We start from the raw sequence: 25,041 nt of genomic DNA, 5'->3' as shown, positions 1-25,041 counted from the left end.
TGGAAACAGGGTCTCACTAAGTTGCTGAGCCTCACTAAGTAGCTGAGGCTGGCTTTGAACCTGTGCGATCCTCCTGTCTCAGCCTCCCAAGCGCAAGGATTACAAGCGTGCGCCGCCACGCCGGGCTAAAACACCTGTTTTGATCCTTCATAATGATCTTATAAATGAAAATGATTACTAGAAGCCTTTATTAGCCTGAATTTAGTTGAGATATCTGTGTTAGAATCTGTTGTTTGGAGGGCTGCGGCGCGCTCAGTCCCTGCGCAGTGTGCGGGCATGGCGGGCAGAGGGCGAGGGCCTGAGGGGAGAACAGCGTGGTTATTTATTTAGGGCAATTAATCTAAAACACCCACAGACCCACTGCTGACTGGCCTGGGGTTACCCGCGCGCAGTCTCTGTGAACGCAAGTGTGCGGCTCTGCTCGGGTCGGAGCCAGGTCAGGCTTCCCGCTCCGTGAATCAGGGCGCTCAGGCCCTGTCCAGGTCAAGTGTGTCCCGCGGCATTTGTGCCCGCGGATACTCACTCTTCCGCGTGCACACGGCCTCCAGCACCGGGTCCTCGGGGAGGGCGGGCGACAGGCTGCTGCTGCTGCTGGTTGACCTGCGCGGCGTGTCCTCCTGAGGAAGGAGAGCGCCCAGTCAGTCTCCCGCGGCCTCCTGAGTTATACGAGCACAGGGCCCTGTCATTCAGAGGTTCCGTGGGAAGACCAGGGAGGTCCCGCACTCTCCCTTGGCGTGAAGAGAAGGCGTGCCTCTCCTGTTCTGCTCCTGGAGAGAGGGTACAGTGCCACTCCCCTAGTGTTCCTGGAAGGACAATGCATTCAGAACACTGGGTGCAGGAGCCGGCTCGCACCAGGGGCCAGTATCATCACGAGGGGATATCCGGCACGTTCACGAGAGTGACAGGCTGCGAACCCCACCTGGGCGGGCGTCTACCCAAGTCCAACCCGTCGCTTATTAAGTCGTGAGTAGATATTTGCTGAACGAGCGATGGAGAGCAGTTGCTAAATCTCTAAAATCTAGAAGAACGGCGACACGGTGCCAGATAAATTCAACCACTATTACCAGTGAGGAGATAGACCTTAATTTAGATGAACCCTAAGTGAAGTGCAGACTTATTCATGAAATACTAACTTTTTACTTTGTGAGAGAAGATACAATATTAAGTAGAAGATAACTAAATTCCACTATAAGATCTACAGAGCACTATTAAATATAAGAAAAAGAAAACTAGGTAAATATGTTCATCTCTGATGATATGAGACAGTGAGGACTCCCTCTGACCTTAGCTAGAGTGACTAAGAATTTACCAGTCTGGTGTGGGGCACATGCTTGTAATCCCAGTACTTGGCACAGCAGGCTCTTGGCCAGCCTCGGCAATTTTGCAAGGCACTTGTCACCAAAAACTGGCCTTACTAAAACCTAATGCTGAGTCGTTAGTTTCAAACAAGCTACTGTTCAAAGTATCTAGACAAAGAAAAAAAAGAACAGAAAGGCCCAAAGCGGAGTACTAACGGAGAAGCTTTAATAGTGACCTCCGCATGCCTGGGCTGAGTAGTGTGCGCTGTTCAATCCTCAGTCTGTCTCTGTCTGACTGTTTGTCTGTCTGTCTCTCTCTCTCTCTCTCACACACACACACACACACATACGTCTCTATGCAAAACAATATTAAACAAGATCATATATCTAGAGTTTACCATGACATTGGTATCGTGATGGTCAAAAGGTATAAAAAATGAAATCAAAGCTCTGCTGGGGCTGGTGTGTGCGCACTGGGAGGGAGCACTGGACGGGCTAGTCTGTGGTCACTGATGCCCCTGCCGAGGGCTGGAGCAGGGGCGAGGCCTGGAGGCTCCTCCGCTGAGTGCTGTCCCTTCTGGGGACACTTCCTTCTAGAACTGGAATGACTTAGACGTCATTCCTACCTAACTGATGTGGTACTTCTGGGTAAGTCTGGTGCTCGAAAATGTTCTGTGCCTGAAGAACGGTCAGGGCTGATTCCCAATACTTGTGATTCCAGTACTGGGAGGCTGATACAGGAGGATTGCAGGTTCAAGGGCGGCCTCAGCAAGTAGTGTTCTCAACAACAATAGTGAGACCCTATTTCAAAATAAAAATAAAATAGAGCTGGGTGTGGTGGCACACACTTGTAATCCCAGCATTTGGAAGGCTGAGACTGGAGGATCGTGGTTTACGGAAAACCTCAGGCTACTTAGTGAGGCCCTCTGCAACTCAGTGAGACCCTGTTTCAAAATAAAGAGTAAAATAAAAAGGGGCAGGGGATGCAGCTCAGAGGTTGAATGCCCCTGGGTTCCATCCCCAGACCTGCAAAAAAAAAAAAAAAAAAAAAAAAAAAAAAAAAAAAATTAAGGCTGGGGGTGTATCTTGGAGGTACAATGCCCCTGAGTTCAGTCCCCAGTCACACACACACACACACGCACGCACGCACGCACGCTCGCCCCTTGCTTGGAAGGAGCTCCAGGGAAGTGGGTTGACAGAACTGGGGGGAGGAAGGAAGGAAGGCGCAAGGCCAGCTTCTCTGAGACTTCCCTTCCTCTGGCCGCTAGCCCTGCGTCGTAACACGGTCTTCGCTCATGGTGCAGCCTTGGCTGGAACTGACCAGCAAAGCCAGCAGAGCCACCACTCGCCAGAGGCGGAGCCGCGAGCCGCCCAGGAAGAGCGCGCAGGTGTGTGAGACAAGAACGGCTCTCGCCGCCACACAGCGAATGGAAAGCCCTCGGCCTGATGTCACCATGCACGCCACCAGGCCCAAAGACGGGAAGCAAAGGTCTCTAGAGGCTGAGGGGATACTACAATAAAGCTAAAAAAGGGACATCCTTTTAGGTGGAAAAGGATTTTGTACAGCAAGATCTTAGGGGGAAAGAAATATCAAAAATAAAATTGTTAAGTAAGTTGCGGAAAGTTTGAGGAAGTTGCAAATAATTTGTAAAGAGTAAAATTCATGTAAAAAATTTTGTATGTGATTAAGCTGGTTAGAATTAAAATCAATTATTACAGGGTTTTCTAAAAGACACGTTAAATGTACTGATTCTGTTTGAAACAATTTGGTTTTCTTAAGATACTGATCTGCTTTGGGTAAAATTTTACAAAAACAAGTCTAAAGAGCAAAATTCTACATTTTACTAAGATAATTTCCTCGCCGGGCGTGGCGGCGCACGCTTGTAATCCCCGTGCCTGGGAGGCTGAGACAGGAGGATCGCACAGGTTCAAGGCCAGCTACTTAGGCTCTCAGCAACTGTTTCCAAATGAAATATAAAATAGGTCTGGGAATACAGCGCGAGGTAGGTAGGGAGTCTCTAGGTTCCACCCCAGTACCACACACACACACACAAAGATAATTTCCTGTGTTTCCTACTGTATACTGACAATAATATTTTAGATATTTGTGCTCTCAAAATGTATAGGACTTTTTTTTTTTTTTGCAGTGCTAGAAATGGAACCCAGGGGCATTCTACCTTTCTACCTCCAAACTACACCCTCTGCCCTATTCTTTATTTTGAAACAGGATCTCACTGAGTTGCAAAGGGCATCACTAAGTAGCTGAGGCTGTCCGCAAACTGTGATCCTCTGGTCTCAGCCTCCCAAATCCTGGGATTACAAGCGTGCGCCACCGTGCCTGGCTGTACAGGACTTTTTTTTTTTTTGCGGGTCTGGGGATGGAACCCAGGGCATTCTACCTCTGAGCTACACTCCCTCCCCTTTTTGTTTTTATTCTTTATTTTGAAACCGGGTCTCACTGAGTTGCAGAGGGCCTCACTAAGTAGATGAGGCTGTCCACGAACCGTGATCCTCCAGGTCTCAGCCTCCCGAATGCTGGGATTACAAGCGTGCCCACCACGCCCGGCTTGTACAGGACTTCTAAAATGCAAAATGTAAGAAAGCACTTTACTAAGCTAATGGCATCTAAACAAAACAATACACTGATGTCCTTTCCAGGTTTATATTTATGTTCCTAAATGTATTATAACCATCTTCTTTATGCAAAGATACAAATAAGATTTGTTTTGCTCCCTAAAATTCTGTTGTGTTTTTCTTATAAAATTGTTTAACTGTTCATTGTTAACGCTTAACAAAAATACAATACTCAACCAGTGTTTGGGGATAATAGTTGTCACTTGCAAGACAGCTGATGAAGACTGCTAAAACTGACCTTCTGGTGCTCAGCAACTGAGACTTTAAAGAACATTCAGAAAATTAAAGAGCCAAGAAAAACCAGGTCATATGTTGGCCCTAGCCCTTTAATGTCCAACAGGACCCAGAAAGGACCTCACGAAAGGCCTAAACTGGCAAATCACCTGGCCTTTTGAAACAGGGAGCACCAGCACACATTCTGCAAAATGAAGGTCATCGGAGCAGACGATGTCCTTCACGCCTGGCAGAAGGCCCAACTGATAGAGGTCAAGCCTCACCAGGTCAAGGGTGATCTCGAGGACCCTTAACTGAACTTAACAGTGAAAATAAGGTTAAGAGCCAGGCGTGGGCGTGGTGGCACAGGCTTGTAATCCAGCATTTGGGAGGCTGAGACAGGAGGATCGTGGTTTGAAGACAGCCTCAGCTACTTAGTGAGGCTCTTTGCAACTCAGTGAGACCCTGTTTCAAAATAAAGAATAACAATTAGGGCTGGAGTTGTAGCTCGGAGGTAGAATGCCCCTGGGTTCCATTCCCAGTACTACAAAAATTAAAAAAATAATGTTATGAAAATTTATTTTTGCCCAACATAAGGCTACCTGCTTGGTCTTGAACACCCAGCAGAATAGTATAATCAAAACCTAATGTGCTATCCCAGCATTTGGGAGGACTGCGGTTCGTGGACAGCCTCATCTACTTAGTGAGGCCCTCTGCAACTCAGTCAGACCCGGTTCCAAAATAAAGAATAAAAAAAATAGGGTAGGGGGTGTAGTTTGGAGGTAGAATGCCCCTGGGTTCCATCCTCAGACTCGGAAAAAAAAAAAAAAAAAAAAAAGCTAATGTGCTATTTCAGGGGTAACAAAAAAGAAGTGTTGTTAAAGCCACTTATAAAAGCCGGGCGTGGTGGTGCACACTTGTAATCCCCGCGCTTGGGAGGCAGAGACAAGAAGATCGCGCAGGTTCGAAGCCAGCCACACTGGCTTAAGAGACCCTGTTTCCAAATATAAAAGTATAAAAATAGGTCTGGGAGTGTAGCCGGGAGGTAGAAGGGTTTCCAGGAACCCCCAAAAACAAAAAACAAAAACAATAAAAAAAACCACTTATAAGCTAGGTGTGGCAGTGCATGCTTGTAATCCCAGCATTTGGGAGGCTAAGACAGGAGGATCGTGGGTTTGTGGACAGCCTCATCTACTTACGCCCTTTGCAACTCAGTGAGACCCTCTTTCAAAATAAAAAACAAAAAATAGGGCTGGGGGTGTAGTTTGGAGGTAGAATGCCCCTGGGTTCCATCCCCAGTAAAACACACACACACACACACACACACACACACACACCAAAAACAACTTATAATAATACTTCTACCTCTAGACTCACAGAAAAAAGTAAGGAATGGCACCAGTGCCCCATCCCTCCAGTCAAGCCCTTCCCAGACGCTGTGCAGTTAAACTGGCGTTCTCGAGGTTTTCCAGGGTCGGCGCCACCAGACACCACAGAGTGGAGGTTCCTATCTCTGCAAACTCCTGAAAGACCTGAGTTCTGTTCAAAATCCTGAAGACAAAACAGCTGTGTAAGCTAAGTTAAAAACAACATGTTGGGGCCGGGCGCGGTGGGCACGCTTGTAATCCCCGTGCTTGGGAGGCGGAGACAGGAGGATCGCGCAGGTTCGAAGCCAGCCGCGCTGGCGTAAGAGACCCTGTTTCAAAAATATAAAATAGGTCTGGGAGCGTAGCCCGGAGGTAGAAGGGCTTCCAGGAACCCCAGTACCACCAAAAAAAAAAAAACAAAAAAAAAACCATGTTGTCTTTTTCTTTTCCAGGCTTTGTGCCACAATGGCTTTCCCCAATGTTAAGTATACTGACTCATGATCTCTGGCCAATGGCATGGCTACTGGCCTCCACCCTGAAATGCCAGCAAGCAATGCCCAGGGTAAAGGGTGATAGCAAGTGACGATGGCAGACGTCTGGATCACGGCATGCTGTACAATGCGTCAGTGAACCACCACAAAGGACTCTGAGCCAACACGAGCAGACTCCTGCAGCCTCCCAGCTCCTGGAGAAGAACTGCTCCTTCCCAGGTCCTCCAGACGGCCCGCCTCGAGGCCCCAACCGCAGCACCCGGGGGGAGGCGGTTGGCGTCCTCGCCCCATTTCCCTACAGGTCAGTCACCTGGTCAGAGGGGGCCATGAGGCAGGGCAGAGGACCAGGAAACAGGGAGGGTTAAAAAGGCCGCCTCTACCTCACCTTCTGTGAGGCGGGCGAGAGGCCTGTGGGCACCAGGAGCTCTCGGCCCACCAGCCCACAGATAACTCAGTTTAAGGGTTGAAACTGTAAGGCATGGTTTCTGACAGCCATGAAAGAGCAGAGCAGGAACCTTGGCAAGGTTTACAGCCCACCTGCCAAGGGCTTCGGGCTCACTCTCCCGGGGCGCCCTTGTGTATGTGGGGCAGCTTTGTCTGTCTCCTTTCCTTAGCTTAAACGCCCGTATTTCTATGCCCTTCACTAGTCGAAATCCACTGGACAAGACCCTGTAAGAGGAGGCGCCCGTTTTGGCCACACACTCGGGTGGGACCGGGCGCAGGTCCCACGAGGACCGCTGTCTCGCTGGCTCGCACCGCGTGGGACCTGCCTGAGTGTCCAGGTGCTTCCAGGCTATACGCACGTCAGTCCGTCATCGGCTTCACAGCAGCAGACACGCTTCTGAGTCTGCTCTGACCAGGTGACGGATAAGCCGAAAGCAGCTCGTGTTGAAAGACGGCTTTAGGATGAACACAAGTAATCTGCCACTATTCCTTAAAGCTACACTTCATCGACAGAAGTGTACTTGAAACTTAGGCTTCTGCTTATCGTGTTTTTAAAATGGTAAAGCATGAAGAGCTTCACTCCTTAAAGTTTAAATTTGTTTTTCCAAAAAGGAATATAAAGCATTCCCAAACATAATTCTTCTGACTAGTCTTCCCTGCACTAGTAGGGTCAGTTTTTTACTGGCTTATTTTTAAGGTCAGCTTAAACTGAAGCGGCAGGGAAGCGTGCTTGTTTCCGGGCCTGGCCTAAGATCACCTCCTGTGTTCCAGGCTGAGGCTCCTACTGCCTTGCGATTCACCCAGGCTGCGTGCCGAGGCCCAGCTCTACACCGCCTCCCACAGCCCAGCTTGGCTGGGTCCTCACTGATTATGGGGAAGCACGGCTGGACTTGGGGTGGCCCTGCGTCTGCTCTCGAGGCCGCAAGTCTGTCTAACCACGGCCAGCGCACAGTCCTGCTGCAGGAGGCGGTGAAGAGGACCAGGGGAGTTAACACAGGCTCGCGGTAGGACAGCAAGCTCCGGAGGCTGAGGACGTACCGCCCGACAGGACTCTGCGAGGGGACTGCCCTCTATGCGGTCCTGAAACCCGAGTCTAAGTGGGATGCCCGGGAGGCTGGGCCAGCAGCTGGAGCGGGGTGGGGGAGGGCGTGCCGCTGGCCTGTGCGTGTGTCTGAGTGTGCATGGGTGTGTGGCGGGTTCCCCCATTTCACACAAGCTGATCTGGAGGAACAGTCAGTGGAGATGAGTAGGAAAGACCCCTCAGGCAGAGGCTGGGAAGCCTCAGCCCGGCTGTCACTGACTTGGGGAGAATGGGAGCCTTTTCCTCTCCAACACCACAAAGTGGAGGAAGAAGTCTGGGAAACGCTGCCTGAGGCTTTTTTCTTTTCTTTTTTTTGAGGCTGGTCTTTGAACATTACAGAAAGAACAATCCTAATTGCTGCATGTGTATTTAGAGGAAGATATTTTCCTCCTCCTCTTTTTTTTGGTACTGGGGGTTGAACCCAGGGACATTTTATCTCTGAGCCACACTCCCAGCCCTATTTTATTTTTTATTTTGAAATAGGGATCTGCTAAGTTGTTGAGGGTCTTACAAAGGTGCTGAGGCTGTTCTCGAACCTGTGATCCTCCTGTCTCATCCTCTCAAGTACTGGGATTACATACAGGTGTGTGACACCACACCTGGCTGGAGATATTTTTCTTGTTTATTTCTTCCTTCCCCAAACAAAGAGAAAGATATGAGTTCAAAAACTGTTGACTTATTTTAACCCTCCTTATAATTCTAGGCTATAGATGTCCATATTATATTTTAATCCTACTTGTAATTCTAGATTTTAGTATGTTCAAACTTTAAACTATACCCAGTAATACTGGTCTATACTGCTAACAGTAAGTGACTTCTTGTCTGGCTTCCTGCTGACCAACTTTAGCCCCAGCCCTACTGACCGCAACACAGGCAGTAGCCAAGCACCAGCAGAGGCTGCGGCGCGCGGCCCGGGCGGGCACTGTGAGCGGTGGGGCTCACCTCGGAGTCGGAGCTTTCCAGCTCAGCCAGGGTCGGGGCCTTGAGAAGCTTCTTCCGCGACACAGGCACCTGCTGGGCGGCGTGCGCCCCGCTTTCTTTTGTCTGTGCTGTTAAACTTCCATTCACCACAGATGCTTCCCCAGCCTTCTTTGGAGATTCCGGGGTAGTTACATCTGGTAAAAGAAAGGCAAAAGCTTACCTTTTCTTCAGCCAAGAAAGGTGCTGGGAGTTGGGAGCACGCACAGGGCGGGAGGCACCTGCTGTCACGCAGACACAACAGGTGTGAGGCAGTGGCTGTGCCTATGCACATGGAACGCTCTCAAATACTGTCACACTCGATGCAAGGACACTTTGGGTAGCTTTATAGTCACACTTGCAGTTTAGAATTCAGACTGGGAGATCCTGCAGACCCTAACTTCCTTTTACCGCCCCGCTGAAGAAAGCGATGCCGAGAAGCCAGCTGCACCCACAGCTCCAAGGAGCCGTGGCGTGGCGGGCGCGCACGGAGCTCTCCCGGCACTGTGCGAAGAGCTGCTCTTTTCTTTCCGTTTCTGGGGATTAACTCAGGGGTGTTCACCTCTAAGCTATACCTCCAGTTCTTTTTGAAACTTGGAAACAGGGTCTCGCTAAGCTGCTGAGGCTGGCCCAAACCTGTGATCCTCTGTCTCAGCCTCCCAGGAACTGGGATTACAGGTGTGTCCCACTGCACCCAGCTATGTGGCTGTAAGAACTGAAAATGCCTTGGCTTAACAACCAAAAAGCTAGTAACTGACATTATATTCATTAAGCATATTTTATATGAAGTATAAACACAAAATTCAGGGATACATTCCCTCTGCTACACCAGATTACATTCTTGGGGGCTCACACTGGGAGTGATGATGCTTGCTTGTGATCTAAGTCCTGGGGAGGCTGAGACAGGAAGACCCCAGGCTCACAGTACCTTAGCGAGGCCCTCTACAATTTAGTGAGGCTCCGTTTCAAAATAAAAAATAAAATAGGGCTGGGTGTGTAGCTCAGAGGTAGAAGGCTCTGTCTGGGTTTAATCCCTAATACCACACCAAACCCTCAGGTGCAATGGCCAATATTTACAGTCTTAATACCCTGGAGGCGGAAACTAGGGATGTAGTTCAGTGGCAGAGCACCAGGGCTTCCATCCCCAGTATTAAAACACAAAACCTCCAAACCAAACCCACTGCAGGCTCAAGCTTGGACGGGAAGGCCCTACAGCACAGGAGAGAGCCCAGAGTCCTGCTCCGCTGGCAGCGGTCTGATTCTGAGCACACTCTCTAGCCTGTTTCCAACTGCAAAATAAGGGTGTGAACAGACAGGAGCTTACGGTGAGGACCAAGCGGGCTAGCAGCTCGACGTACACGCGGCACACGCGGCGATGTCAGCGCCTGCAGCAGGAGGGAGGGGAAGCACGGCGGGCCTGAGCCAGCCCCTCAGCTGCGGTGCCCAGCCTCTAGCTGGACGCCTAGCCCGGAGTCCTCCTGTGCACGCCGAACTTTTCAGCATTTCAAACGAAGACTTAAACAGTGCCTAAATTTAACAGGTACCTACGAGATTAAAGCATTTAGAAGCAAAAAGCAGCGGTCAGGGCAGGGCTTAGCTGACAGTCGGAGGAGAAGCGGTGCGTGGAGGCCCGAGGGGAAGGGCCTGCTCGGCCTCTGTTATTTATTATTTACTTATTGTGATAACGGGCTCCATTCTGGTACCACTGCATAGTAAAATGTGTGTCTGCTGTTCCATTCCCAGTACCTCAATCAATCAATCAATCAATCATTCAGTCAGTTCTGGGGCACTTGAGGCTGCCCCAGAGTATAAGATGACATCACGTGGACCTCCAGGGAGCACTAAGTGCCGCGCACCCCGGTTCCTTTCCTTCTCCACACGGAGGACCTAGGAACCGTCCAGCAGCACGCTAACTTCCTGTGCAGACGTGCTGCGAGGCCGAAGCTGTCGTCCAGCTCACTGAATGAACCTGAACCAACACCTGTGCTAACTTCAAGATCCGAGAAAAGAGGAATTCATCAAACAGGTCACCTAACAGGTTTTACGGGAGGGCAAGAGAAATACCGGGGAGAAAAGCTGACCCGACTGTGTCTTAAAATATGAAGAAGCATGCCCCAGAGAGCCCTGCTGCTGTGCAGTTACACGCACCAGTTAGCCAGCGAGGGTCAGGGAGAGACTGTGCGATTTCGTCTTATAAGGCATATCTACTTATTTTTGTGGTACTGGGGATGGAACCCAGGACATTCTACCTCCCAGCTACACCCCCAGGCAGGGTTTCTATTTCTTATTTGGAAACAAGGACTTGCTAGGTTGCTGAGAGCTTATTAGGTTGCTGACACTGGCTTCGAACCTTCAATCCTCCTGTCTCAGCCTAAGTACTGGGATTACGGGCATATGCCACCACACCCAGCTCACACTACCTCTTTATAAAAGACTTAGTTGAATATAATTTCTTCTTTCTTGAGGGCGATGAGGATGGAACCCAGGAGCATTCTACCTCCAAGCTATACCCTCAGCCTTCTTTTGTCGTCTTTATTTTGAAACAGGGTCTCACTAAGTAGCTGAGGCTGGCCACGGACCTCGATCCTCCTGCCTTAGCTTCCCAAGCACTGGGACCACAGTGTGAGCCACCATGTCCCACTTGAACATATTTTTAAGGATTTTGATTATTTATATTTTTCTGTTTAAATAAATACATCTTGTTAACGTATTAAATAAGAACAAAACTTGAATTAAAATTTGTATTTCTTCTATATAAGATGGCATTTCTTAAGAAAAATGGGTGATATCAGTATGTAAATAAAATGTTTAAATGAGAAATATTTACATATGGCTTTAGAAATTACATACCTTAGGTTGAGAATCTGAAATGTACACTCACAGTATTGTATATTTTATATAGTACATGTGTGTCTGCTGCCTTATTTAGTTGCAGGAATGTGGCCAGGATATAGGTGACGCATTTAATATTTGCATAAGAAGAACAGATTATACTTACCTCAATTGATGTTGACTGGACTGTTAGGATTGTCACCAAGAAAATACATTTCTAAGATACCCTTCAGCAGCAGAATGAACTTTGCTCTGTTTCATTCTACACAGTTCAAACTCATTTATCTAGACTGTGATTTCAAATGTTATTCTCGTTTGCTCATTTCCCAACTAGGAAAATGCGCTCCAAGCTTTAAGCTAGAGGAATGGATAAGTCTTTCCTGTTTATATCTTGGGGCATTTTTGGTTTTTTTTGCGGGTCTGGGGATGGAACCCAGGGGCATTCAACCCCGAGTTACACCCCCACCCTATTTTTTATTCTTTATTTTGAAGCCAGGTCTCACTGAGCTGCAGAGGGCCTCATTAAGTAGCTGAGGCTGTCCGTGAACCGTGATGCTCGGGTCTCAGTCTCCTGAATGCTGGGATTATAAATGTGCCCACCACGCCCGGCTACTAATTTGGAGCATTTAAATTAAGAATGGAAAACATAAAGGCAGCAAAAGAAATCGAGAATGAAACACTTGGAAATGGCCCAGGCACAGCACAGCACACAGGGAAGCAGGCCACATTCTCTGCTGCCTCTGATGCAGGGCTGTAAGCAGCAAGAGCTTTCTTCCCAGCACGAAGCCATCACAGGACACAAAACACACGTGTGCCAGGTACGCATGTGTGCGTGCTGTCCCCAGCAGCCGAGTGCCCGGCGGCCACACCACTCCCGCACAGTCCGCCTGGGAACCTCGCCCATCAGCACGCTTGCAGGAGGCAGGGCCGGGGTGCCGCGGCCCGCCTTTAGAGGTCAGCAGTGACGCACAATGTCCAAAACATTTCGGAGTTGATTTTCCAGACTAAACTTTTTACATGGTCAATATGCAAATAGTTGATAAAATAAGTAAAAACTGCCGAATGGATAAAAGAGAATAGAAAAAGCTCTTCAGTGGCCAGTCAAGAAGACTGTCAAATGTTAGAGGCATGCCTGAGACCCACAAATAAACAGAAATGGAACAGTTGGAAACTAAGGTTGGAAATATCTTACTGAAATCTAGAAATTATTGAAATTAAGCTGGCTTTGGAAGTTTGTTCGTACATAATTTGGAAAGGGCTGATTTAAGAGATCAGATTTAGTTATCGATAGGTATTCATTCCACTATTACTTGCTGCCGGTCACACAGAGGGGTCAAAGGTGCGGCACATACCTCTGCCTGGTCCGCATCATGACTAAAGCCATGTCCACGCACTGTGCCTGTGTGCGTGTGTGTGTTTCTGATGATGGCACCCAGGGGCATTCTACTTCCAAGCTATACCCCCAGCCACAGTTTACTCTTTATTTTGAAAGAGAGTCTCATTAAGTTGCTGAGAGCCTTGCTAAGTAGCTGAGGCTGGCCATGAACCTGTGATCCTGCTGTCTCAGCTGCCCAAGCACTGGGATTACAAGTGTGCACCACCGCGCCCAGCTGCGCTTGTGCTCTGTGCGTGTGTGGAGTGCGGGGACTGAAGCAGGGCCTCGCACACAAGGCAAGTGTCTGAGCGCTGAGCCACGCCCCCTGTGCTAGGGCTCCATCCCCAAGCAGAGGCACTCGGACTCCTACCCTGAGGGCTCCATCCCCAAGCAGAGGCACTCGGACTCCTACCCTGAGGGCTCCATCCCCAAGCAGAGGCACTCGGACTCCTACCCTGAGGGCTCCATCCCCAAGCAGAGGCACTCGGACTCCTACCCTGAGGGCTCCATCCCCAAGCAGAGGCACTCGGACTCCTACCCTGAGGGCTCCATCCCCAAGCAGAGGCACTTGGACTCCTACCCTGAGGGCTCCATCCCCAAGCAGAGGCACACGGCCTCCTACCCTGAGGGCTCCATCCCCAAGCAGAGGCACACGGCCTCCTACCCTGAGGGCTCCATCCCCAAGCAGAGGCACTGGGACTCCTACCCTGAGGTAGCTGCTGTTAGCTCCTTGCCTAACTGAATGCTTTAGGAATAAAATGGATCGTCACTTTGTTTCTTTAAAGTTTTTTCTATTCTCTTAAGTCAAAGGTCTGAGCAGTGACAGCGACCATGCAGAAAGCTAAGATATTCCATAACCACTGGCTCCTCCATAGGGTTATTACAGTTGTACAGTTTCAGTGATTTTAAGTATATTGTTTCAAATACTCAGAATGTTTTACTTTACTGACCACAGCTTAGAAGAAAGCTTTTCAATTTTCTTTTTAGACATGTTAGAACAAGCAAGTGAATGAAATGTGCTTTACAGAAACCACAAGACCCGGTGAGAAAAGCTTTTTTTTTTTTTACCTGACAAGTCAAAACTGTGAGACATGCTAAGTGGCCGCATTGCTGAAAGAAAGAGAACAAACAATGAAAAGGAAGGTAACTCAGCCGCTGAGCGCACGGAGGACAGGAGGGAGGAGGGCGGCCTTCCCCAGCTGTCTCAGGTCCCCAGACTCAAGCCAGGAGACAGCAGGGAGACCTTCAGACCATGGCCACCGCGGCACGGCACACAGACCCGCGCTTGAAAGGACTCCAGAACATGGCTTTTCGTTCAAATGTCAAGTCAACCAAAGTAAGCATGTTTTAAACTATGATTTTTAAGCCAGGCACGGTGATGTATACTTTAATCTCAGAACTTGGGAGGCTGAGACAGGAGGATCACAGGTTCAAGGCCAGCCCCAGCAACCTAGACCCTATTTCAAAATAAAAAGATAAATTAGGGCTGGGGCTGTCACTCAGAGATAGAATACCCCTAGGTTCAAGCCCCAGTATCACAACAAACAAAAACCCCATTATTTTACGGAATATACAGAACGTTAAAAATTTTAGAATAAATGTGTCCTTCAATAACATGTCAAGATGAGTATCTGCTTCTTGAATAAAGGCAAGGCATTTTATAAAGAACAAGTGTCAGCCCTCAGGCGTGCGCGAGCTTGCCTGAGCCTCAGGTGCTGCACCTGCGAAGAGGGTCCTGAACCTGCCGCCCTCCGCCCGCGCCTCCGGAGGACCGGGCTCAGGAGTGCGCCACCATGCCCAGCACTTCTCCATGTCGCACTGCATTTCTACTTGCAATTGTATGGAGAGAAAATTTATAAAAATACTTGGGAAAATTTGTTTTCAAGTTAATTCTGGGAACCTTAACCTAACCAAATTCCCCAAAGCACAATGTTAGTTAAAAAACTAATAAAGAAGCCGGGCGTGGTGGTGCACGCCTGTAATCCCCACGCCTGGGAGGCAGAGACAGGAGGATCGTGTAGGTTCGAAGCCAGCCGCGCTGGCTTAAGAGACCCTATTTCCAAATAAAAATACATAAAAGTATAAAAATAGGTCTGGGAGGAGGTAAAAGGGTTTCCAGGAACCCCAGTAGCGCGCACGCGCACACACACACACACACACACACACACACACACACACACACAACTAATACAGATGCAAAGAAAAATGAACCTAAACCCCTTACTCTCCAACTGAGGCTGGAGTGAGCTGGACTTAACATCTGGCAGTAAGGCGCTCAGAGAGCCTCTTGTAGACCTCTAAGAGCTCAGTTCTGGAGTTCTGGTTGCCAACACCAGCTGTTAGGGGTCAAGCAGGGAGCACTCGCCATGGAACGGCCGCTTAGCTATTCTGGAGTCGGGCTCCCTGCCCTGTAGTTACCAGCACCTAAACATAATTTTTAAAGATGAAACTGTGCCTGGTGTGGTGGCACACACTTGTGATCCTAGTTCTTGGGAGGCTGAGACAGGAGGATCGCAGGTTTGCAAGCAGCCTCGGCTACTTAGTGAAGCACTCTGCAGCCTAGTGAGAGCCTGTTCCCAAATCAGAACTAGAATAGCTCTGGGGTGTAGCCCAGAGGTAGAGTGCCTCTGGCTTCCATCCCTAGGACCACAAAAGAGAAAAAAGAAGAAAAAAAAAAAAAGGAAAAAGAAAAAAAAAAAAGAGGGAAACTGAAGATCTGTGTGTGGTAAGGGCTTGCAACAGGAGACAGTTTGTAGTGGAAAGGCTCCCGATACAGAAAAGCCCCAGACTGAATGGCCTTGCCGGAACCCTACAAACACTAGAACTAATGCCAGTCTTCTTCAAACTCTTCCAGAACACTGAAGAGGGAGGACAGCTCTGAAGATAAAGCAAAACAGAGAACCAGAGCCTAATGCCCCTGATGAATAGACGAAAAGCCCTCAGTAAAACAGCGACGCGCCAAACCCAACAGCACGCGAGGCCACGCCCCGCGCCTACCTCTGGACGCCCCGAGAGCTCCACATGGACTCAGCGTGGTGCGCCGCCGACGGGACACACACGACCGCGTCAGAAGGGCAGGGTGTCGGGCAGAACCCAAGAGCCTTTTAGGATAACACTCAACAAGGCAGGAATAGAACACAATTGCCTCAAATAGTTTCATCTTAAAGTGTTCTTACCACAGTTAGGAAAAAAAAGCAACAGCAAGGCTTGCAATGACACTTAGGTACAGTGGGGGACTGTCCCCGTGACTGCTCAAAATGACTGCTTCAGCCGGGCGCAGTGGCATGCGCTTGGAATCCCAGCACTCGGGAGGCTGAGACTGGAGGATCGTAGGTTCACAGCCAGCCTCAGCTACTCAGTGAGGCCCTCTGCAATGCAGCGAGACCCTGTTTCAAAATAAAGAATTAAAAAAAAGGCTGGGGTGTAGCTCAGAGATAGAATGCCTGAGTTCAATCCTCAGTACCTCCCCCCAAAAAAAGAATTGCTTTTCTGTTTTGTAACCCCTGGACGCTGCCTCGCCTAGAGCCATTCTGATTGCTGCTATGTCCATATACATTACTCGTATCTGAATCCTCAGTTGCTGGCACGGTGATTACTAAGAAAGGTTAAAAAAAAGACTTGGAAAAAATAGGCATTAGATGTCAAACATCACTCTAAACCGTACAAGCCAAGTCGTCTTGTTCCTTCCTATGGTCTACTGGTACTTCTACTAAGGCTTACAATGCTGAAACAAATTACTTTTTTGGGGGGACTGAACCCAGGGCACGCACTTCTGAAGCATACCGCCAGCCCTCTTGACATTGGAACCAGTGTCTTGCTAAGTTCCCGAGGCTGCTGTGAACCTTCCATCTTCCCATCTCAGTCTCCTGTGTACTGAGATTATAGGTGTGTGCCATGTGTCATCTCACCTGGCCAAATGACTCTCTTTTGGTGGCACTAGGAACCCAAGGGCATTCTACCTCTGAGCTACACCTCCAGCCCTATTTTATTTATACTTTGAAACAGGGTCTCAGTAAGTTGCAGGGGGAGGGGTTGCTAAGTTGCTGAGACTGGCTTTGAACCTGTGTTCCTCTTGTCCTAGTCGGCCAAGTGCTAGGATTACATTACTCCACAAATTCTTGTGCCTGTACCTGGGCTCACTCTATATAGGGGGTCTGTGAGCTAACAGGGCTACTGTGGCATTCTGCCTAGCTGGGAGGGGCAGCCCCAAGTGGAATTAAAACCTTCTGGCCTTTACTGAGTGATGGTCTCCATTTCTTTGTTCAATGCTTATGGTATAACACAACCCCAGCCCGATTTCTTACTCTTTATTTTGAAACTGGGTCTCACTAAGTTGCAGAGGGCCTAAGTAGCTGAGGCTGGCCACGAACCCAGATCCTCCTGTCTCAGCCGCCCAAGACTGGGATTACAAGCATGTCCACCACGCCCGGCTTTACTTTTCAGTTTTGTTGAAATCTTTCTATTCTTCCCATATTCTTTCACCAAATGTGGTAACTTTCCTTCTTAAACTTCACTTTTTTATGACTCCTCAAATACTTTTATCAGTGCATCATAATTAAACATGATAATAAGAGCAGCGAAACACTGTGTGCACGCATGCATGCAGTAGCTTTTTTGGCCTGTTGTGGCCAGCTCCTGTGCAGGGTCACCAATGGCACTCCGCCCTGCCTCTCCACGCCGGCGGTCCCCAGTCTACCACTCTACTGTCATGGTGTCCTCTCTTCCCCACAGCTTCTGCAGAGATGACTCACAACGCTTGTCTTTCAGAGCCTGGCGTATTTCACTTAACACAATGCTCTCCAGGTCCACTCATTTTCCAGCAAATAACGTTTCAATTTTTCGGACCGAGTCAAACTCCACTGTGTATAAAACACACTTTCTTCACCCATTCATATGCTAATAGACACCATAACTTGGCTACTGTATGCACATCTCCAAAGTATGCTGGCTTTAATCCTTTCAGATAAATACCAAGGACTGGTAAAGCTAGATCGAATGGTAGTTCTAAGATAAATGTAGAATCCCAGCATTTGGGAGGCTGACAGGAGGATTCAAGGACAGCCTCAGCTACTTAGTGAGGCCCTCTGCAACTCAGTGAGACCCTGTTTCAAAGTAAAGAATAAAAAATAGGGCCGGGCGTGGTGGCGCACGCTTGTAATCCCCGCACTTGGGAGGCAGAGACAGGAGGATCGCGCAGGTCCGAAGCCAGCCGTGCTGGCTTAAGAGACCCTGTTTCCAAATATAAAAAAGTAAAAAATAGGTCTGGGAGTGTAGTCTGGAGGTAGAAAGGCTTCCAGGAACCCCGGTACCACCAAAATAAAAATAAATAAATAAATAAATAAATAAATAAATAAATAAAGGCTGGGAATGTAGCTTGGAGGTAGAATGCCCCTGGGTTCCATCCCCAGTACCACTTAGATAAATAAATAAATGAATAAATAAATAAAATGTAGTTTTAAACTATCCTTCTATAGGATCATTTCCTTATTTTCCCAGTGGTTCTTACTCTTTGTGTGTATTTGTTTGTGCGTGTGGTACTGGGAGTTGAACCCAGGTCATTCTGTGTCTGAGACACACCCCCAGCTCTATTTTTTTTTTTTTTTTTTTGGTGGTACTGGGGTTCCTGGAAACCCTTCTACATCCAGGCTACACTCCCAGACCTATTTTATATTTTTATTTGGAAACAGGGTCTCTTAAGCCAGCGAGGCTGGCTTCGAACCAGCACGATCCTCCTGTCCCCGCCTCCCAAGCATGGAGATTACAAGCGTGCGCCACCACGCCTAGCGTCCCCCAGCTCTATTTTATTTTTTACTTTGAAACAGGGTCTTGCCAGGTTGATGAGAATCTCACTACTTGCTGAGGCTGTCCTTAAACGTGTGATCTTCCTGTCTCAGCCTCCCAAGTACTGGGACTATAGGGGTGCACCACCACACCCGGCTAGGCTTTTACTCTTCTGAGGTTAGAAACCCTTTAGGAACCTAAGGCAGTCTATGGACTCTCTCTGGGAAAATCTCCATAGACATGTACTTTGTAAACTACACAGGGCTTGGTTTTATTTTTGCAGTGCTGAGGTTTGGACCAAGGTCTTGTACAGATGAGGCCCCTGTCCTGGCAGGAGGCTGTGCTCCCAACCTACGCACAGCCTACATCCCAGGGACACACGTGTTCCTCAGGCCCTTGTCAGGATGCTCTAAGAAAGGAGCCCTGGCTCGCACGGTTTGTGACTCATGATTCTACGATGCTTGTCTAGATCTGTCATTTAGCATGCTCCCAACAGTTTTTTCCTTCTTCCTACTGTATTTGTTTTTTGAGTGAGGGTCTCCCTCTGCTGCCCAAGCCAATCTGAAACTCCTGGGTCAAGCGATCGTCCCTGCTCAGCCTCAGGAGCAGGTCAGACTACAGGTGTGCGCCACTGCCCCTGGCCTAAACTTTGTTTGGTATGTGTGTGGCACTGGGGATTGAACCCGGGGCATCTACCTCTGAGCTACACCCCCTAACCATATTTTTTATTCTTTACTTTGGAGACTGGGTTGCACTAAGTTGCAGAGAGCCTCACTAAGTAGTTGAGGCTGGCCATGAACCTGCAATCCTCCTGTCTCAGCCTCCTAAGTACTGGGATTACAAGTGTGTGTCACCATGCCCGACTGGCCTACACATTTTTAAGAGACAAACTTGCTGCCATAAAAACTAGAGAGGGAGTTAGGCCCAGTGGCACACCCCTGTACTAAGGTACGCTCTCAGGTGCTTGGGAGGCTGAGACAGGAGGACTAAAAGTTTGCGGTCAGCCTGGGACACATACAAAGACCGTCTAAAAGCTGGGTGTGGTGGTACGTACTTGTAATCCCAGTGCTTGGGATTAAATAAGGTGGACAGGAGGATGGCAGGTTTGAGGACAGCCTTAGCAAGTAGTGAGCCTCTTAACCTGGCAAGACCCTGTTGCAAAATAAAAATAAAAATAGTGCTGGACATGTAGCTTGGAGGTAGAATGCCCCAGGTCCAATCCCCAGTGTCCCCTCCCCACACACAGAGGGCTGGCAAGGTAGCTCAGGGATAGTGTGTGGCCAGCATGCTCAAGGCCCGTGGTTCAGTCCCACAGTGCATAAACAGCCACCCAGAAAACCTCACCACAAAAAGCCTAGGGAGGGGTGGACTGATCGGCGTCACTCAGCCTGGCTCTGTAACAGCAGGCACTTGTAATGACTATCTGTGAACCCCTCACACAGCCAGCCCAGCCCGTCCTGGGGACGCGGTCACACTCAGACGGCCCGAGTCTCAGAGCCCCGGGTGGCGAGGAGCGGCACTGGAAGCCGGGCGCGGTCAGCGCCGATAGCTGACACGGGAGGACAGCAGCCTGGGTCAGACCGTGGGAGGCAGGACCCACGGGAGGCAAAGCAAAGACTGGGCTGAGGACGGGGCTCTTGGGGGCACAGGAGAGGAAGGCCTGCGAGTGTGGCAGGGCCGCCTATGCACGAGCTGCTTGTCCGGCTTGCGTGCGTGAGAAGCCCTACCCAGCAGACAGCTCAGGGGATCTGAACTCTCAGAGGCCTGTGCTGTAGACTCGCAGCTGAAACAAAACCGTGGGGGACAGAGTGGTGGCCCAGAGAGGAGAGAGCCCACAACAGAGACGGAGGGACCAAGAAGCGTCTGGGCCGGGAGGGAGGAGCAGCTTGGCGGCGGGCTGCGGCCTGCTAGGCGCCTCAGGGTCCGCTTCCTAAAGCGAGCGCTCCAAATTCTGTGGCATCTTCAATCTTACAAACTAGAGGAGAGCTGTACAAACAAAAATCTTAGAAACTTCTAATAATACTACTACAAACCCAAACCAATATGTGCTTAAAGTACACATCAAAAGTATTTATTATTACAAATAAGGAATATTATTCTTTCAAGCTAAGACAGGAGGATCACAGGTTTGAGGCCAGCCTCAGCAACTTAGCAAGGCCCTCAGAAATTAAGTGTGACCCTGCTTCAAAATAAAAAATAAGCCAAGCATGGTGGGGCATGCCTATTATCCTAGTACTTGGGAGGCTGAGACAGGAGGCTTGTAGGTTTGAGGCCAATCTCAGCAACTTGGTGAGATCCTGTATCAAAATAAAAAATAATTAAAAGGTCTGGAAGTGTAACTTGTAGGTAGTATGCTCCTGGGTTCAATCCTAGTACAAAAAATAAAAGGGCTAGGGATGTCACTCAGAGGTATAATTTCTGTGGGTTCAAGCCCCAGAAGCACACACACAAAAGTTCAGGAATAAGTGCTATCAGGTAATAGCAGACACTTTCATCACCTAACACCCATAATTAAGATGATAGAAATATAACGTAAAACGTTATATATACCTATCACCTATAGTTCTAAAATATGCCTAATCCTTGTACATGTGTTATAATTTAAAGAATTTTTATGAAAATCCTATTTAATTCTGTGTGTGTGTGTGTGTGTGTGTGTGTGTGTGTGTGTGTGTGTGTTACTGAACCCAGGGGTGTTCTCCCTCTGACACTCCCAGCCCTTTTAAAAAGTTTTTATTGTGAATTGTGGACTCGATCGCTACTGAATAGCTTCAAACCTGCGATTCTGCCGTCTCAGCTTCCCAAGTACTGGGATTACAGGACTGTGCCACCACATCAGCTTCCAATCCTATTTCTTACACAAAAACTAGAATGTGAGTAAAAAGAATTTCTATGCCCTTTCTGTTGATGAAGAGAATGATGCTCAGAGAAGCTCTCCTCAAGCCTCACGCAGACCCCAGAGAGCTCTCGCCATGATGCCACGATGCTCTTGTGCAGTCAACATCAGACAGGGGAGAACTTTCGAAGAATTTTTTTTCCTTTTTTTTTTGTCATACTGGGAATGAAACCCAGGGGCATTCTACCTCGGAGCTGCAGCCTCAGCCTGATTTTTCATTATTTATTTTGCAACAGGGTGTCACTGAGTTGCAGAGGGCCTCACTAAGTAGCTGAGGCTGTCCTCAAACCATGATCCTCCTATCTCAGCCTCCCGAATACTGGGATTACAAGTGTGCACCACCATGCCTGGCTTAAGGATTTAAAACATAAACCTCCAATACGTGTGAGGGTGTGTGCACGTGACAGCGGGGGTGAGGAGCCACGGCCACCTTGCCAGCCTGCCCCATGGGCGAGGCCAGGCGTGCTGCAGCACACTCACCCAGCCTGCTCCGTCGGATCGCCTCCGGCGAGACGGGCCGCAGCTTTCTCTCTGCTTTGATTTCCTCTAATATTCGTTCATGAAGGCTCCGTGGCCGTGGCGGGGTTGGTTTCAGTTTCCTGGCTGAGGCCTTGAAAAGCAGAGCCAGCGGTTAGAGATCTGAGACTGGCTCCGGAACAGTTTGTTCGAGCCCATCACGCAGCACAGCGTGAGGAGCTCCACTTCACTGACTGGAAGGCTGCTCAGGTCAAGACATTTTAACATTAAGAACCAAATTTTAATGTTAAATATCAAGCTTTCTAGCACAATCAGGAGGGTACGTGTTTCAGTGACTGGGTCAGACGCATTCACCTGGCCCCAAGAGTCAACCGTGCTAAGTTATAATAATAATTATTTTTTTGTGGTACTGGGGGTGGAACCCAGGGGCTTTTCTACCTCCGGGCTACACTCCCAGACTTCTTTTATACTTATTTGGAAACAGGGTCTCACTGCGTTGCTGAGAGCCTCACTCAGTAGCTGAGGCTGGCTTCGAACCTGCGCCATCCTCCTGTCTCCGCTCCCCAGTCGGGCATTCCACGCGTGCCCGCCACGCCCGGCTCTATAATTAGGTTTTGGATGCTGCACAGCAGCGGGCGCTCATGGGTCGGCTCCACCGTGCCTGTTGCTGGTCTTGAAACCAACACTTTGAGTCATTCAGCACGACCTTCACAGACCTTTGTTCCCGTCTTCACTCCATGGCTGAGGCGCCATGTGGCTGGACTGTGGAGCTCAGGTCACACGCAGGCCTGACTGGCTTTCGCCCTCTGCTCTCCCAAGACCTGCTTTCCTAAAATCCTCTCCTAGCAGCCTCTTTCCCTTCTTTGAAAAAAATGTCTAAAAAGGACCACTAGTTAGCCTGAGGTGGCCAAAGCTGGGATACACCTTCTCTCCCTCGTCGGTCTGCGCACAGAGGTTTGGCAGGCTCTGGGAAAGGAGCAAGCACCGGAGCGCACAGCCCGCTGGTCGCGAGGAGAGCCTTTACAGTTGAGAGCAGGCAGAAGGGCGTGCCGCACGGGCTGGGCGACGCAGTGCCCGGCAAGGGGGCAGCAGCACGCCCACCCGAGCCTCTGCCGGCTGTTCACCTCAGCCTCAGCGGCACCGCAGGCAGCACCTTCACAGGACGCACGCTGTCTCGAGAAAAGCATCCCGACACAGCCCTGGACCAAACAACCTTAGAATTTCCTGTGACTTCAGAAGGTCACTTACAGTTGGGCTTCATCATTCTTAGAATAAAGAGCGCAGCGGAGAATCCGACCGCTAGAAAAGCTGCGTGCCAGAGCTGACCCCCTGGAGGACAGTGTGTGGTCTCGCTCCAACATGAGGAGTGTCACACGTCACGTACCGGGTTTAAAGGCGGCCTGGATCTGATGAAGTCCAGGATGATCTCGTGTGCGCTCTTCTTTAACCGAGGAGGAATGTCACCATTCACCTAAGGGAGACAGAAAGTACAAGATTCAGCGACCACAGGATTCATTATAATTTTTGGAATATAGGTATTACCCAAAATTTGTCACAAAATTAATGAAGAGTAATCTGGCTCTACCAAGGACAACACTGAAGATCAGTGAAGAATAAGTGGCTGTGTGATTCAGCACAAAAATACCAGACTAGAGAACACAAGTTCACTTTAGCGCCATTATTTTGAGAAATTGTAAGTGAGATATATTCCTCCCATCGAGAAGTGTTTGAACTTATGACTGGTTATGAAGCTTTCTATAGTTTAAAGTCTTTCCCCTCTTCTTTCCACCCTCGTGAAAAATTGAGGTTAAAGCCAGGTGTGGTGTGCACACCTCTATCTCAATCCTTGGGAGGCTGAGACAGGAGGAGCGCAAGTTCTAGAACGGCCGTGAGCAACTTAGATTCCTGGCAATGTAATGAGACCCTGTTTCAAATTAAAAAATAAAATTGGTCTAGGTGGTGTAGCCCAGAGTTAGACGGTCTGGTTCAATCTCCAGTATCATAAAAATACAATAAAATACTTTGAGGTGAGTGAAAATAAAACAAATAAAAACTTATGGGATGCAGAGGAGCACCCCGGGAGGCTCAGAGTCGACGCCTAACCTACACGGCCTCAGCACGCCCGACTTCACAGCAGGCGCGTGGCGCGCACCTGCCTTCCCAGGGCTTGGGAGGCTGAGACAGGAGGACCAGGCTCACTGCCCGCTGCAACAACTTAGCAAGGCTCTCAGTACTCAGTGAGACCCTGTCTCAAAATCACAGAATAAAAACAGGAATGGGGTGTAGCTCAGAGGTAGAATGCCCCTAGATTCAATCCCCAGTACAACCAAAACAACAACAAAAACCCTGACTTTATACCTTAATACCCCAAATGAACAAGACTATGGCTTATGAAATAGAGAACAATAAAGATTACAGAAGAGATGAATGAAAAGAGAACAGAAAAGCAAGGGACAGATTCAACAAGACCAAAAGTTGTTTCACTGAGAGATTGTGAACATGACCAAAGACGGCCAAGACCGACCAAGAGAAAGAGGGTGCAACACACACCCAGGAACGAGAACGGACGCCGCACAGGGCTCGCGAGAGCACCACGGCGCCATCGGCACAGCAGACACCGCAGGCCAAGTGGAGCAGTTCCGAGAAAGACACCAGCCACCAACGGGGAGGGAGGAGGGAGGGGTGGGAGGAAGCATGCAGAGGGAGCACAGGCGAGGAGCCGGACCGCCACTCAGCCTCCAGCCACAGGCGAGCCTGATGGCCCATGCTTGTCACCCAGTACCTGGGAGCTGGGACAGGAGGGTCACGCATTCACAACCAGCCTCAGCTACTCAGTGAGGCCCTGTTTCCAAATAAATAAATAAACAAATACAAATAAATAACTGATAGGACTGGGGGGTATAGCTCACAAGCAGAACACCCCTGGGATTCCAGCCCCAGTAACACACACACACACACACACACACACACACACACACACACACCGATCAATAAAACACTAGTAAGCTAACTCCAGCAGCATATTAATAGGAGTCTTCATCGTGATCACATGGGATTTATTCCTGACTATCAGGATGGATAGAAACACAAAAATCAGCAGGGCGTGGTGGCGCACACTTGCAATTCCAGCACTTGGGAGTCTGAGACAGGAGGATCACACAGGTTCTAAGCCAAGCCAGCCTTGGCTACTTAGTG

General features: G+C 49.1%; 1 protein-coding gene across 2 annotated transcripts in view; it reads right to left on the bottom strand.

The window, feature by feature from the left end:
• The window catches only part of SPIRE1 (spire type actin nucleation factor 1), a gene marked incomplete at its 3' end in the record, with an annotated part of 113,990 nt that overhangs the window by 12,136 nt on the left and 76,813 nt on the right, over window positions 1–25,041 (bottom strand). The window contains exons 7-11 of one of the 2 annotated variants that reach the window (XM_080714588.1): window positions 23,231–23,317; window positions 21,850–21,979; window positions 13,761–13,802; window positions 8,471–8,643; window positions 524–617 (exon numbers count right to left, since the gene is read on the bottom strand). In XM_080714588.1, coding sequence (XP_080570714.1) covers window positions 524–617; window positions 8,471–8,643; window positions 13,761–13,802; window positions 21,850–21,979; window positions 23,231–23,317 — 526 coding nt within the window. The remainder of the gene's footprint in view (window positions 1–523; window positions 618–8,470; window positions 8,644–13,760; window positions 13,803–21,849; window positions 21,980–23,230; window positions 23,318–25,041) is intronic. The other variant, XM_080714589.1, reaches the window with a different exon arrangement.

This window comes from Muscardinus avellanarius (assembly GCF_963383645.1).
Source record: "Muscardinus avellanarius genome assembly, chromosome: 17".
In the NCBI taxonomy this organism is placed as follows: domain Eukaryota; kingdom Metazoa; phylum Chordata; class Mammalia; order Rodentia; family Gliridae; genus Muscardinus; species Muscardinus avellanarius.
This window is presented reverse-complemented; position numbering and strand designations above follow the sequence as displayed.